Genomic DNA, 16,692 nt, shown 5'->3' with positions numbered 1-16,692 from the left:
AGGCATATACCACCATACAAGGCCTATATTTTGCATTTTATTTTATTTGTATTGGTATTTTGCCTGCATGCTAGTGCCCATGGAGGCCAGAAGAGGGTGTCAGATCTCCTGCAGTTAAACTGGTTAAAGGTGGTTGTGAATGGCCATGTGGGTGCTAGGAATCAAACCTGTGTCATTTGGAACAGCAGCCAGTGCTCTGAACTGCTGAGCCATCTCTCCAGATCCTTTTTAGTGTAATCCAGGCTGCTCTAGAATTCATACTGCTTCAGCCTCCTAAAGTAGAGATTGCAGCCATAAGCAACTATGCCCTTCTCTTATTTTAGCTTTTAGATAATTAAGTGGTATTTATAAAATAAAGTGTCATTAACTTTCAGGATAATTTAAAAGACCTTTTGTTAATGGAATGGTGGATACTTTCCTAAGATCATGTTCACTTTTTAAAGGCTATGACAATTTAATGTGAACACACACACAGAGATATAGTGCCACACACACACACATTTCCCAAGACAGGGTTTCTCTGTAGCTTTGGAGCTTGTCCTGGAACTCCCTTTGTAGACCAGGCTGGTCTCAAACTCACAGAGATCCGCCTGCCTCTGCCTCCCGAGTGCTGGCATTAAAGGTGTACACCACCACCACCTGCCATCACATATATTTTTGTTTTGTTTTTGAAACAGGGTCTTCTGTGTAGCCCAGGCTAGTTTGAATTTGTGTTCTTCCTGCTTTCTAGCTTCTGAGTACTAGATTCTAAGTGTGCATACTATGTATGCCTCATAAAAAATATAAACATAGCCGGGCGGTGGTGGCGCACGCCTTTAATCCCAGCACTCGGGAGGCAGAGGCAGGCGGATCTCTGGGAGTTCGAGGCCAGCCTGTTCTACAAGAGCTAGTTCCGGGACAAGCACCAAAGCTACAGAGAAACCCTGTCTCGAAAAACTAAAAATAAATAAATAAATAAATAAATAAAAATGTTGTGAATGTTTTGCCTGCATGTGCACCAGGTCAGAAAAGGGGCTTAGATTTCCTGGAACTGGAGTTGTAGATGGTTATGAGCCACCATGCAGATGCTGGGAATTGAACCCAGGTCCCCTGCTAAGAGCAATTAATGTTCCTAGCCATTGAACTACCTTTCCAGCCTATATATTTGTTTTGAGACAGAGTCTCACTCTACAGTTCAAGCTGGTTACTCACTATGTGGCACAGGCTCTCCTCTTGCCTCAGCATCCTAAGTACCAGGAGCCACTCTGCCTAGCTTTGGGTCTTTTTAATTTGTGATGCTGGAGATGGAACCCAGGACCTTATACATGTTAGGTAAGCAGTCTATGCTGGGTGGTGGTGGTGGCACACCTTCAATCCCAGCACTTGGGAGATAGAGACTGGCAGATCTCTGAGTTTGAGACCAGCCTGGTCTATAGAGCAAGTGACAGGACGGCCAGGGCTATGCAGAGAAACCCTGTCTTAAAATATTCAAAATCAGTCTACCACTGAGTTGTATCTCTGTATTAATTTTCTAAAATTATTAGTGTTGGGGAGGATGTGCATGCCAGATCATGGATGCCACAGGGTGCATGTGGAGGGAGGTCAGTACTCTCTTACCATATGGGTTCAGGGAATCAAACTCAGGTCATTAGACCTGGGTGCCAAGTGCCTTTATCCATTAGCCATCCTTCTGTTCTCTAGATTTTTGTTTTTAAACTAACAATTGGCTATTGGACAATTTTTTTTGGCTTGTTTTCTTGTTTTTTGAGACAGGATTTCTCTGTGTCTCTTTTTTGCCTGCCTGGAACTAGCTCTTGTAGACCAGGCTGGCCTCGAACTCACAGCAATCCTCCTGCCCTTGCCTCCCAAGTGCTGAGATTAAAGGCGTGTGCCACCACCACCCGGCTGGACAATGTATTTTTTTGACAGAAGTATTTGGGCTCCTTCTGTTTTGAATGAAATAATCTGAGCTGAAGAAATTTAAATTAGAGCTATTACTATTTCTAGTCTCATTCTAAATATATTGTTGGCATAAAGATAGCTTTTTTTTTTCTTTTAAGAGAGAGTTTTGCTAACTTACCGGCTGGTCTTAAATCAGGTCTGTAGCCCAGATAGGCTTTGATCTTGGGAATCCTCCTGCTTCAGCTTCCCAAGTATCTAGGATTATAGGCCTACACCATTAGGCCAGTTTAATTTATTTTTCTCTCAAAAGTAATTATTGGAGAGAATGGGTACGGTGGGCACGGGGTGCATGCTTTTAATTCCAGCACTTAAGGCTCTCTCGTGAGTTTAAGGACAATCTGGTCTACAAAGTGAATTCCAGGCCATCTAGGGTTACGTAGAGAAACCTTGTCTCAAGGGAAAAGAAATTTTGGTGATGGACACCTTTAATCCCACTTTAGAGGCAGAGACAGGCAGAGCTCTGTGAAATTGAGAGCCTCTTGGTCTATCTGCTAAGTTCCAGGTCAGCCAGGGGTATTTAGTGAGTCCTTGTTTTTAAAAAGGCAAAAATATGATTGGGACTAGAGAGATGGCTTATCAGTTCAGAAGAAATGCTGCTGAATCATGGGGATCCAAGTTTGCATCCCAGGGCCCATATCGGGCAGCTCACAAATGCCTCTAACTCTAGTTCCAAGGGATGAGAGAGAGAGAGAGAGAGAGAGAGAGAGAGAGAGAGAGAGAGAGAAAGAGGGAGGGAGGGAGAGAGGGAGGGAGGGAGGGAGGGAGGGAGGGAGGGAGGGAGAAAGAGAGAGAGAGAGAATAAACAAATCAAAAATGTAATACCGAAGAAGGTTTTGTAAAAGAGAAAGTTCTTGCTTATATTGAAAAGAAACTGAAAGACTGGGGAGGGCTTGTCTACTGTGCACAAGGCCCTGGGTTCATTTAGGGGGAGTATTGCTCTCTCTCTCTCTCTCTCTCTCTCTCTCTCTCTCTCTCTCTCTCTCTCTGTTATCAAATTTAGGTTCTTGCACATACTAAACATATGAGCTACCTTCCCAACACAAAAATAAAAAAATGGTGTCTTCATACTGTGTATGTTTCACTGATGCTCGGCTTATAGCTCTTCCTCCCCTTTTCTCAGTCCTGTACAGATGTAAAGACACAGCTTAGGTGTCAGGCCCCAGTCTGGCTCCGGCGTCTATGTGGGCAGCTGCTTTCTGAAAGGTTGATGAGACCCAACGGCGTTCAGGCAGTAGTCCGGGGCATTTTGGAAGGAGCAGGTGGTAAGAAATAATATATTTCTGTTACTGTGGTGTATGTTTCCCTTTGAGTCAGAGGTGAACCGCTGCCTTTGCCTTAAATCTCATTGTGTGAAGGTGTAGCTCGACCTACTCCTTGTACCTAGCATGTGGCAGGCACTGAGCGCAGCCCTAGTAGATTCTGCTGAACGACACGTAGAATGAAGGACTGCTATAAGGATACTATAAGGACTGCTATAAGTCCCCAAGTCAGGTGTCTTGTTGGTACATGCTATGACCTCAGCACTCAGGAGTACTGAGACAAAGGTCCTGAAGAGATGGCTCAGTGGTTAAAAGCACTGGCTGTTCTTGTCCAGAAAGAACCTAGGTTCAGCTCCCAGCACCCTCATGGTGGCTCACAACCATCTGTAACTCCAGTTCCAGAGGATCTGATGCCCTCTTTTAGCCTCTTCAGTGTATATACATCATGCAAGCAAAACAATCAAGCAAGTGATAGAACATAAATAAATCTTTGAAAAAACAAACTTCAATCCATATTTCCTTCTGCTTCAACTTGAAAAAAATTTGCTTTAAGCCATTTGTGATGGCCCACAGCTTTAATCCTCGCACTCGGGAGGCAGAGGCAGGCGGATCTCTGTGAGTTTGAAGCTAGCCTAGTCTACAAGAGCTAGTTTTAAGACAGGCCCCAAAACTACAGAGAAACCCTGTCTCAAAAAATCAAAAACCAAACCAAACTAACCAACCAACTAAACAAAAAACAAAAAATTGCCTCTTAAAAGCTCTATTAGCAATGAATTCTTTTTTTTCTATGTAGCCCTAGCTGGCCTGGAACTCTTTATGTAGACCAGGCTAGCCTTAAATTTGTGACATATCTTACTACACCTTGGCTTTTTTTCTTTTAGAGACAGAGTTTTGCATAGACGTGACTACCCTGAAACTTACTTTGTAGATCAGTTTGGTCTCAAGCTTGCCTTAGTCCTGTCTTAACTTCCCAAGGAGAGATTGCAGGCATGCACCACCACACCCAGCTCAAATTTAGTTTCAGTAGGTGTTCGAAGAGATTAAGAGAGAGTAATGGGAACATTTTGATCAAAGGATATTTTATATATTTGTGAAATTATAAAAGAATAAATAAAATATTAAAAAAGAGTGTTTCCAGTAGAGAAAAAGAAGCATTTCTTTTTTTTTAAGTTATAAATTGATTGGCCTAGTAGCTCAGACTTCTTATTAACTCTTATAACTTATATTAGCCCGTTGTTCTTGTCTATGTTAGCCACGTGGCTCGGTACCTTATTCAGCGAGGCAGTCACATCTTGAAGCATTTCTTATTCCAGATTTTCAGGCAGATTTATCACATACACTTTATGTGGGGACGGCTGTGAGCATGTTCTTTCTGTGTGACAGCGGGTGCTGCTGGTGGGAGTGATGCCGAGGCCACAGCTGCTGACTGGAAGAAATGCGACTTGATTGCAAAGATTCTGGCCTCTTGTCCCCAGCAGTCTCTGTCCCCAGAGAGCTACTACAAGGACATCTGCCCGCAGGTAAATCATCTGTTTCTGTTGATCCATCAAGTATTGTCTGCTAATTCACATAGAGGACAGTTAATATTCTAAAAGTAAAGGAAGAGTGATATAGTATTTCATTTGGCTGTTTAGTGAGTGACTCTCTTTTTATGGTTTGTTTGTTTGAGACAGGGTTGCTGCAGTTCAGACTGGCCCAGAACTCAATATACAACCCAGGCTGGCAGTGATTCTCCTGCCTTAGCCTCCCTAGTGCTAGGGTTACAGTTGTGAGCTGCTGTGCCTAGTGGGGACCATCAGCACCTCCTCTTCCTATCCACACACACGCGCGCCCACCCATGCCCATCCTGTCCTCTAGAGTTACAGGTATTTGCTGGTTTGTTGTCAGCTTAACACAAACCAGCATCACCTGAGAAGGGGAAGCCTCAACCTAAGAATTGCCTCCATCAGGCTGGCCTGTGGACATATCCATGGGGCCTAATGATTGTTGTAGAAGGGCCCATCTCACTGTGGGTGGTGCTACCCCTGAGTAGGTGGTCTTCAGTTGTATAAGAAAGCAGGTTGGGCCATGATTTCTGTTTCAGTTCCTGACTTGACTGCATCACCTGTGAACTATAAAGAAACCCTTTCCTGCATATGCCTTTAATCCCAGCACTACGGAGGCAGAGGCAGGTTGATCTCTGTGACTTTGAGGCCAACCTGGTCTACAAGAGCTAGTTCATGGACAGGTTCCAGTGCTACAGAAAAACCCTGTCTTGAAAAACCAAAGAAAAACCAAACCAAACAAAAACAAACCAAAAACCCTTTCCTTCCACAGGTTGCTCTTGGTCAGAGTCTTATTATAGCAACAATAAAATGAACTAGAGAACCAGGTGGTGGTGGCGTACGCCTTTAATCCCAGCACTTGGGAGACAGAGGATCTCTGTGAAACTCAGAGAAACCCTGTCTTGAAAAACAAAACAAACAACCCCCCCCCCAAAAAAAAACCAAAAACACAAAAAAACCCAAACTAGAACATCTTATTCAGTGGTTAAGAACATATGGAACCCAGGTTTAATTTTCAGCACCCACATAGGAACTAGCCTTTCAGAAGTCCAGTCCCAGAGGATCCGAGCTCCTCCTGGCCTCTATGTATGTGGTACACAGACACACGTGTACATAAAATACCCATACACATTCCAAAAACTATAAATACCTCTTTCTCTTATTTGCTGCTGATTTTTATTGTAGATTCTGGACTTATTCCATTTTCAAGATAAATTGACAGCACGGCAGTTTCAGAGAGTGGCCACGACCACCTTCATAACTATGTCGAGGGAACACCCAGAGCTGGCTCCGAAGTATTTGCTTCAGCCCATGCTAGCTCCTCTGCATCGGTGCTTGACCACAACAGGTAAGGGGGTGCTGGGGATACCCTCCCTACAGTTTAAACTTAAAGGGCTTAAGTCTGGAGTCTTTCAGTCCTCAGTTTTCCTTTTTCTCTCCTAGCTTTTCACTTGGAAACTTTACTTTCCCAAGTTCCAGGAAGAGAATATTGAGTCCCTCGGACACACTTCACCAGAGTCACCAACTGTTCCCATCTGGGTTACATTTGCTTCATTTCGCTCTACACACATGAATACAGTTAGTTTTTTATGGAACATTTGAGAGCTAGTTGTAGACGTGATGACATATCACTCCTAAATCTTTCAGCATAAATCTTCGAAGAAAGATGTTAGTTTCTGTTGTTTTTTTTTTTTTTTTAAAAAAAAAAACCAAAAAACCACTGAATTTAAAAAAGGACCAGCCAGCTAGCTCAGTGGGTAAAGGAACTTGCCACCAGGCCTGGCGTCTTGAGTTCAGTCCCCAGGACCCAACTGGTAGAAGTTGTCCTCTGACCTCCACTTATGGGTTGTGGCAGGCAGGTGAGCACAACTTGGGCGTACATACAAATAAGTAAAAGTGATTTTAAAGATTAAAGAAAACATCTGGGCAGTGGTGGAGCATGCCTTTACTCCCAGCACTCGGGAGGCAGAGGCAGGCAGAGCTCTGTGAGTTCAAGACCAGCCTGGTCTACAGAATGAGTTCCAGGACAAACTTCAAAGATACACAGAGAACCCCTGTCCTTAAAAACAACAACAACAAATAATAATAATAATAATAATCAGCTTCTTACTTGACTATTGAACAGTGATCACACTTGAAAATTTTCCCATCCATACAAGATTGTCAGGGTTTGTCCTGGACCTTGTTTTTTGTTTTTTTCTTTTATAGTTTATTTTTTTATCTTGTATTTTATGTACATTGGTGTTCTGCCATACATCTGCCATATGTCTATGTGAGGGTGTCAGATCCCTTGAAACACATTTTCTTTTTCTTTTTGATAGGGAGTGTGTTTTGAGACAGGGTTTCTCTGTGTAACAGTCCTGGCTGTTCTGGAACTTGCTTTGTATAACAAACTGGCCTCTAACTAACAGAAATCTGCCTGCCTCTGCCTCCCAAGTGGTGGAATTAAAGACATGCACCACTACCACCCGGCTGGGTTTTCCTTTTTTAAAACATTATTTTTTAAAGTATATAAGTATTTTTCCTGAAAGTATGTCTGTGCACCACATACATGCATTGCCTGAGGAGACCAGAAGAGGGCACCAGATCCCTGGACCTGGAATTATGGATAGTTGTGAGCCACCAAGTGAGTGTTGGGAACAACCTGGGTCCTCTGAAAAAGTAGCAAGTGCTCCTAACCAGTGATCCGATCTCCACTCCAGTTTTTGGATTTTGGGAACAATGTCATGCTTAAGAGCAATAGAGCACAGGACATGCTTGAACTTGGCTGTGCTGTCTCAGTTGGCTTTGCAGGTGCTGAGATGATAAGCATATGCCCCTTAGCCAGCTCTTCTAATACTCCATTAAAAAGACAAAAGTCCTCTGTTTTAGAATGCTTTTCCTGAAACAGGATCTGACATCATCAGAAGCTTCATAGATTCCATAGATATAAATGGCGTATTGTACAGTGGTAATGCTGATTTTCTGGTCTTACCTGGGCTCTCTTACTATAAAACTTTGTTAGTGTCTTCTGTTCAGAAAAGTGATGGAACTACTTTTGTTTGTTTTCAAAGAGATTCCAGAGAGTAATATGGTGCCAGGAACTATTTTGGTGACTGAGGAAGAACTTAGTCGATGTATTGAAGATGTATTTAAGGTTGGTAATTCAAGTTGATGATGTTGCTAGTTAAATGTTCATACTTAGTGTTTGAAGACCTTTTGTTTTTGGAAACTCCTGACTTTGAACAATACCTCCTGCTAGCAATGATCTGCATCTGTAATTTTGCCTTTTAACAAGAATTTCAAGAGTTTGGATGAGTAGAGGCTGCTGGAGAAAGGTCTCAGCTGGTAAAAACATATGCTGTATACTGCTTTTACAGTTCAGTTCCCAGAACCTGTGTCAGTTGGTTCACAACTGCCTATAATTCCAGTCCCAGGGAATCCAGTACCTCTGAGCTCCTCAGGCACCTGAACATACCCATATACCGAGACAGACACATACACATAATCAGAAATAATAAATCTAGCTGGGCAGTGGTGATGCATGCCTTTAATCCCAGCACTCGGGAGGCAGAGGCAGGCAGATCTCTGTGAGTTCAAGGCCAGCCTGGTCTACAAGAGCTAGTTCTAGGACAGGCTCAAAAAAAAAAAAAAACAAAAAAAAACCCAAAAAACAAAAACAAAACAGAAAAAAACCAAACAGGGATGGCGGGATGGCTTTTGTTTTGTTTTAAATTTTACATATGGCGCTAATAAATTTGTAGATATAAAATGTGTACTTAAAAATTAAAAAATCAGTTGTGCATGATGGCTCACATCTTTAATTTACCCAGTCCTTTCGAAGCAGAGGCAGCCCAATCTCTGTGAATTCAAGGTCATCCTGGTCTGCTAAGTGAATTCCAGCCCAGCCAGTGCTACACAGTGATCTCAAACCCACAGCCCCAACCAAACCCAAAAACAAACAACAACAATGAAGACCCTTTCCACTAGGAAAGTCAGCCATCAGTTTTCTGTAGGTGCTGAGTCTGACCCACACTGCTGTGAAGCAGGGACGTTGCAGACGGTAATTGCTCCCTGCAATTTTTGGCAGCCCAGCTGCAGTTGGAAGACAGAGGAAATGTGTATGCTGGAGGAAGATAGTAAACACTGTGTGGAATTTAGCAACAAAGGGAGTGTAATCTTTATTAACATTCTGCTAATACTAAATTATAGAGTAGAGTTTACATGCAGGAAATGAGGAAGACATCTGGAAAGCATGACTTGATCCAGCCACTTGATGGGTAACAAGAGGCTGTTTAGCTTCTAAGAGGCATCTGGGAACATTTCCAGCTGTTTTTTCTCTCCATTCCTTCTGCTCACATATTTGCTGAGATAAAATCCACACAATGTACAGTGCACTCATTTAAAGTGTACAGTTCAGGCTTATGCACCCATGATCACAATGTAATTCTAGAAAATCTTTCCCTGAGAGAAGCCATTAGCTAGCATTCCTCACTCTCCACCCACCCTTTGCCCTAGGCAACTACTCTGTAGGTTCACCTAAAGAAAATCACACAGTAAGTGCTCTTCTGACACCCTTATCTTGATCAGCCTTTCCTTTCCTTTACCCTTTTGAAAATATAGAATACATTTTTTTACAGTAATTTCAGTGTCTTTGTCTTCTAATTCTACTCTCTTTAAAAAATTTGTGTGTGTGTGTGTGTATGGGTGTTTTGCCTGCACATGTCTGTGTACCACATGCATGCAGTGCCCTTGGAGGCCAGTAGAGGGCATCAGATTCCCTGGGTCTGGAATTAGGAATGGTTGTGAGTTGCCATGTGGGTTCCAGGAACTGAACTCAGGTGCTCTTCTCCCTTTGAGTAGTCAGTCTACTTTTGAGGGAATCAACCTCCTTTTGGAGGGGTCAATCCTACTGATTTCCTCCCCCCCACCCCCCAGACAGGGTTTCTCTGTGTTGCCCAGATGTCCTGGAACTCACTCTGTAGACCAGGCTGGGCTCAAATACGCCACCACTGCCCAACTCTGATTGTGGCTTCTTCCTTCTTGCTTCCTTGCATGTCTACTGATTTTTGATGTGTTTTGAGATATTATTCCTGTCATGAAGTTCATTTTGGTTTGGTGGTGCTGCTGGGGCCGTGACTCAGGCTCTCAGGTGTACTAGCCCAGCTCTGTGCCTGAGCTTCCAGGACCAAGTGTCCCTTTGTCTCATTAGATAGCCCTTCATCCACCTGCCTCAGCCGTCCAAGTGCTGGGATTATAGACTTTGCCACCACATGTGGTGAATATGATTATTTAAGGCTTTCTGAAGGGGTCTGGCATGTCCCCCCAGACTGACCTTTTACACTGTGTTTAAAAGGGATTGCCTGCGTGTGTCCTCCTGAAAGCATTAACTTGGGTTGGGAGTACTCATTGCTCTTCCTGAGGACCCAGGTTCAAATACCAGCACCCATATGGCAGCTCACAACTGTCTGTAACACCCTCACATAAAATATGCATGCAGGCAAACACTGATACAAATAATAAATCATTTAAAAGCATTAAATTTGATTTTTTAAAGACTGAGCTCTTAACGCTCTGATTTTTAATTTTGTTTTGATTTTTTCTGGGCACATCCGGTAAGGGAAGACCTTTCTACACTTGCACCTTCTACAGCGGAGAGCAGGCTCTTTGGTAGCTCTGGCGGGCGAGGCGGAGCGCCCTCAGTAGCTGTCTAGTGTAGTGACATAACATTTGTATTTTAATAAATAAAGCTTGTCTGAAGACTAGAATGCAAAACAGGCACTCTAGTCAGCCATACAGGCCAGGCAGCAGTGGCACACACTATTAATCCTAGTAGCCATACTAGATAGCCGTAGAGGCCGGGCAATGGTGGTGCACGCCTTTAATCCTAGCACTAGAGAGGAATATAAGGCGGAATGAGACAGGAACTCACTCTCAGTGAGATTTCATAGAGGCAAGAGCTCCCTAGTGGCTGGCTGCTTTGCTTTTCTGATCTTCAGGTTGAATCTCAATATCTGTCTCTGGGTTTTTATTATTTGTGCTACAATGTAGGTGCTAGATACTCACTTGTATTTCTTCTGAGGAATTCTTATTTCTATGTGCTTTGTGTCTTTCATCCTGCAATTATGTATCTCCAGAAAGGACTAAGGGGCAGCTCAAGTCACTTGTCAATTCACTCTCTACTGAGTTTCTGGGGACCAGGCCCCACAGGACTTGCATTCTTTTGTGCTCTTGGCAAAGTGATTTCGTGCTTTCTTTGCCTGGGAGGTGAACAGGCCCAGGTGTCTCGTGAGTACAGGAAACTCACTGTGCTTTGCTCTTCGCACGTGTTCTGCTCTTTAGCAGACTGGCCGCAACTCAGAGGGGAAAAGGGTTTTCTGAAGCATTAACTGTAGTGTTTCCCAAGGCTTCTGAAGAGCAGAAGAAATACTATGTAGGAAAGGCTAGAAGATAGTTAATTCATTTATTTTGTATTTCCTCATTTCCATTTTATCTCTATTTCCAGATTCGGTGGATCTTAACTTTAATTATCCAAGTCATTTCCCCATCAAATGCAGCGAATTCTAATTAAAGTTGCTTTGTCAGATTGGGGGCATTTGACTCCTCTTTCTGAATTTTTAATTAGTCTTATAGAGAAAGTTGGGATAATAGAAACTTAGATGAGAAGGACCTTTAGAAAAAAATTAGAATACCTATTTTTAAAAAAATACAGACTTTATAATTGCTTCTTAGAATCTTTGGAGTCTAGCTTAAGGATTCCTAAAGTTTTGAAAATTCAAGATGCTTAAGTTGCATGTAAAAGAGTGTAGGATTTGCAGATAACCTAAGCATATCTTTCTATGTAATTTTTTTTGTTTATTTGTTTGTTTGGGATAGAGTCTTGTGTAGCCCAGACTGGCCTTCAACTCAGTATATAGCTGAGGATTACCTTGAATTTCTGACTCTCCTGCCTCTGCCTTTCAAGTGCTGGGATTACAGGTGCCCTGCACAGTGCCTGGTGTATGCTATGCTGGGTCTTGATCCCAAGGCTTTGTGCATTCTAGACAAGCACTCTACCACCTGAGCCACATCCTCAGCTCCTCTTTGTCTTGTTTTTGTTTTTAGGATAGGGTCTTTATAGCTCAGGGTAGCCTCAAACTCTCTGTGTGGCTGAGACTGGCTTTGAACTCCTCATCTTCCTGCTTTCACCTCCCAAGTTCTGGGACTACAGGAGTATGCCTCCATACCTGCCTTCCCTGCATGTTTTAAATCTTTGTGATATTTACAATACCTAGTACATTATAATGATACATAAATGGTTGCTCAACTCTATTTTTAAAAATTATTCATTTTTATTTTACCTACATTGGTGTTTTGCCTGTGTGTAGCCTGTCGGGTCCCCTGGAACTGTAGTTACAGACAATTGTGGTTCACTACATAGGTGCTGGGCATTGAACTTGGGTCCTTTGGAAGAGCAGTCAGTGCTCTTAACTGCTGAGCTATCTCTCCAGCCCCATCAGGGAACTATCTGTATGTATTCAGTACATATGCAACCCACCCCCTAATGTTTCAGTCTGTGGTTGAAACTACAAATACACAGTCCATATATGGAAATCTGATTTTCTTTTTTTATTTCAGTCTCTCCTTCCATTCTTTCCCCTCCCCACTCCCCATCTCTCCTTCCCTTTTCTTTTTTGTTTTTTTTGAGACATTTGTTATAATTGATGAGCTTACATTGACACATCAATATTACTTTAATCCACAGTTTTTAGTAGATTCCACTCTTGATATTGTACATTTTATGAGTTTTCATAAATTAACTTTTCATTTTATAAAAAAGAAAGGAGGCTGGAGAAATGGTTCAGTGGTTAAGAGTATGATTGCTCTTTTTTTTTTTTTATAGTCTTTCAAGAAAGGGTTTCTCTGTGTAGCCTTGGATATCCTGGAACTCTATAGACCAGGCTGACCTAGAACTCATAGAGATCTGCCTGTCTGCCTTCCAATTGCGTACTGGTTGCTCTTACAGAGAACCCAGGTTAAGTTCCCAGCATCCACATGGTGGCTCACATGTGTCTGTAGCTCCAGTTCTAGGAGACTGGATGCCTACTTCTGACCTCTGTGGGTACCAGCATGTACTTGGTATATCGATCGATGTATATGTAGAAAAACTGCTCATATACATAAAATAAATCTAAAAAATGTGTTTTAAAAATAAGAAAGAAAATCTCCAAAGTTCAAGTGATTTCTTCTAGAGCTCACAGAAATAATATAATAATTTCCCCACCGTGTGTGTGTGTGTGTGTGTGTAGGTATGTGTAAAACCAAGTATTTGTATGTGGTATGAATTGAAGAAGTTTTAAGGCTTTCTAGGGGAATAATTCCAGCCGTGATTGAACTAATTTGAAGCCAAGGGCCAACAGATGTGTGGTTTAAAGCTGTGGGGGTTGCAGATGTTGGGTTGTCAGGTCTGGTGCAGTGTAGTGGACATGCCAGGTCCTCCAAACATGTGGGTTCTCCTCTGACATTGTGAAGGACTTAACTGTGTGACTCTAGCTGACATATTTACCCTTTGAGTTGTAGGAATGAAAAGGTAACTTTATTGTCTGTTTTGAGATGTGGTCTCACGTAGTCAGGCTGGCCTTAAACTCCTGGTCCTTTTCCCTCCGCTTCCCAAGTGCTGTGCTGGTTTGACAAACATGTGCCGCCATGCCCGGTGAAATAAGGTAACTTTTGATAGGTTCATAGCATACTGTAGCTAGCACATAAGTGCTCAGAAAACTGTCAGTTCCTTTTTGGCTCAAAGAAACTCTTTTAAAAAAAGACTGTTTTAGGCAATATGTTCTGAAAGCTTTCACAGTGCAAAGTACTTGCTATATTAGGTAACAGCCTTGTTCTTTTTCTTCTCACATGTCTTAATTAAACTCAGCAAGTGCATTAGAAGTTCTGGAATGCCACTGTCAAAGGGTCTCTATGCTTGCAGGCAAGGGCAGCATTTGTCTAGCCTAGTCTTTAACAGGTAAAAATCAAGATCCAGCCTGTCCCAAATTTCAATGTTTTATTCAGTCTTTTATTCATCTCAATTCTATCTGGTTCTGAGTATCCCCATCATGATTTGTTAAGAGGAGGCCATACATTAGGACAACAGTTTCATTTATTGTAGTCTCAATTTTAAAAGCATAAACTAAACTTACATTTGTATGTAGCTGTGCATTTTATTTAAAACATGAACTATCATAATTGGTCCTTATGCTAAAAACTTAATACCTAGGGGCTGCTGAGATGGCTCAAAAGTTAAGAGTACTGACTGTTCTTCCAGAGGTCCTGGAGTTCAGTACCCAGCAACCACATGGTGGCTCATAACCATCTGTAATGAGATCTGATGCTGTCTTCTGGTATGCAGGCAAAATGCAAACAGAACACTGTATATACAATAATTAAATTTAAAAAAATAACCAAGCTAATACCTGTATGATAAGTGTAAAAGCTGAGACAGAGGGGCTGGAGAGATGGCTCAGCAGTTAAGCACACTGGCTGCTCTTGGAGAAGACCTGTGCTTGATTCCCAGCACCCACATCATGTCTCCCAACAGTCTGCAATTCTAGTCTCAGGGACCACGACCCACTTCTGACTTCCTCAAGCACTGGCACATATGTGGTGCATATACGTGCATCCAGGCAAACACTCTTAAAGAAAAAAACACTATACCTGGCTTTTTTTTTTTTAATTTTTTACTGTGAATTTTCTAATGCTCATGAGTCCATCTCCCCCATGCTGGGAATAAGGAAGGTGCTACCACACAAAGTTTCTGTGCTATGCTGGGGATGAAATCCATGAGTTCCCACATGCCAGGCAAGCATTCTAGCAACTTAGCCACATTCCCCAGTCACCTCTATCAAACCTATGGCCATAGATTACTCAATGAGTGCTTAACAGAATTAAGAATCTCAGCTTCAGCCAGGCAGTGATGGTGTATGCCTTTCATCCCAGCACTTGGAAGGCAAGACTGGCTCATTACTGTGAGTTCAAGGCCAGCCTGGTCTACAGAGTGAGTCCAGGACAGGATCCAAAGCTACAGAGAAACCCTGTCTTAGGGAAAAAAAGAAAAGAACCTCAGCTTTAGAAGGCTATAGTAGTATTTTCCACCAAGGAAGCCTGACATGTAGATTTGGGCTTAGTACATGAAAGAATACTATTGATGTTGGAAAAGATGTGACAACCATGTATATGTCAAGCAGAAGCATTGAATTCTTTGAAATATCAAAGATATATCATTTATCAACTTGAGCCAAAGGGGACATTGTCTTTAAATCTTTCTACTTTGAAGAATATTGCTATATTTATATTCGTATTTTTTGTTATAATCCTTCCCTTTACCTAGTGGTTGCTTTCTGTCTTCCTCATGGGAATGTAAGCTTCTTCAAAGCTGACTTTGCTCATCCTTGTATTCATAGCACACCAAGCTTGCTTAGCATTTAACTGGCACCTAGTATATATTTGCTGAGCCTTTGTATAAAATTAAATAATATATTTGTATAAATAGCTGTACAAGTTTTTTTTCTAAATAGAAAGATCATTGATTTCTTAAGAGTTTTAGGATCAACAAAAATACATTCCTCTGAGAAATTTGCTTGGTTGAGGCTATGTTAAAGTTTGAGTCCAGGGTATAATTATGGGGGAGGGCATGTTTAGCATGCTTGTGGGCCTGGGTTCAATCTCCTGCACTGCACAAAAATAAAATTTAAAGTATGTTGGCCGTATACAGCCATCAAAGATGCTGGTGCGGAAGGATGGCTCTGCAGCACTTACCTCTGAGAACACAGGCCCCAGAGCCAGACAATAGGCCCTCGGGTTATCTGGGAGATCCCTTCTTTTACCTCCTGTAGTCAGTGATGCTGTAATTAGGCCTGCATATTACCTCTGAACATAGCCCTACAAGGCCCTTCATTTGCAGCTTATGGAAATTAGATCATGCACAGGAAGCGAGCTCTTTAGTTATCAGGCTCCACAGAGGAGTCAGGAGGCATGAGGAGTGGGAAATGAGAGTTCATCTAGAGGGACAAGGTTTGCTGGAAAAACGGATTTTTTCACTCTACACGGGGCTTCTACAAGCTTTCATCTCTCAGAAATAGCTTTGATTTGTACCCACAGCACTCTTTTCCAGTTTCCCTGTTCTTTAAATAAAGGTGCTAAAACTAACAGGGAGAGTTTATATATGCATATACAGTGTGTGTGTGTGTGCATGTGTGCCCCTGTGTGATATGTAGCCATAGCTGGCCTGAATTTACTATATATTTAAGACTATACTGTACTCTGTGTACTATATAAACATCTCTGTCTCCTAAGTACTAGGGTTACAGGCATTTGCCACCATGTCCAGCTTCAAATTATTATAATTTTTAAAAATTACTGAAGTAATTATTACATTTACTTTTTGTGCATTATATGTCTGTGTACCTACTCATGGGTATATGTGTACATGTCTGTGCATACACATACAGAGGCCAGAGATCAGTGTTGGTTGTCATCCAGAGAGATAGGGACTTCACTAAGCTGGGGCTCATCGAGTCAGTGAGCCCTGAGGATACTCTGCTTCCTAGCTCAGTGTTAGAGGCACCATATGGCTACACCCAGTTTTTTTTTTTGTTTTGTTTTTTTTTTTGTTTTTTGAGACAGAGTTTCTCTGTGTAACAGTCCTAGCTGTCCTGGAACTAGCTCTTATAGACCAGGCTGGCCTCGAACTCACAGGGATTCACGGGCTTCTGCCTCCCGAGTGCTGGGATTAAAGGCATGCACCACCACCACCTGGCCTCAGCTTTTTATGTGGGTGCTTGTGTTCTCACAACAACTGCTTTACTGACTGAGTCATCTCCCCAACACCAACTCTCTCTCTCTCTTAAAGACTTAAAGATGATTGCTATGTAGCCCAGATTAACCTGGAACTTGCTGTGAACACCAGGCTGGCCTAAAATTTTTAGTGATCTTCCTGATTC

At 42.2% G+C, this 16,692-nt stretch overlaps 1 protein-coding gene across 1 annotated transcript in view; it reads left to right on the top strand.

Annotated features, from left to right (window-relative positions):
• The window catches only part of Tango6 (transport and golgi organization 6 homolog), a 168,962-nt gene that overhangs the window by 10,675 nt on the left and 141,595 nt on the right, over window positions 1–16,692 (top strand). The window contains exons 4-7 of the mRNA XM_075977101.1: window positions 3,062–3,203; window positions 4,584–4,720; window positions 5,930–6,092; window positions 7,798–7,880. Of these exons, the coding sequence (XP_075833216.1) occupies window positions 3,062–3,203; window positions 4,584–4,720; window positions 5,930–6,092; window positions 7,798–7,880 (525 nt within the window). The remainder of the gene's footprint in view (window positions 1–3,061; window positions 3,204–4,583; window positions 4,721–5,929; window positions 6,093–7,797; window positions 7,881–16,692) is intronic.

The sequence above is a fragment of the Microtus pennsylvanicus genome, chromosome 6 (genome assembly GCF_037038515.1).
Source record: "Microtus pennsylvanicus isolate mMicPen1 chromosome 6, mMicPen1.hap1, whole genome shotgun sequence".
Taxonomy (NCBI): domain Eukaryota; kingdom Metazoa; phylum Chordata; class Mammalia; order Rodentia; family Cricetidae; genus Microtus; species Microtus pennsylvanicus.
The sequence above is the reverse complement of the archived record's forward strand: the minus strand, read 5'-3'. Positions and strand labels throughout refer to the sequence as shown.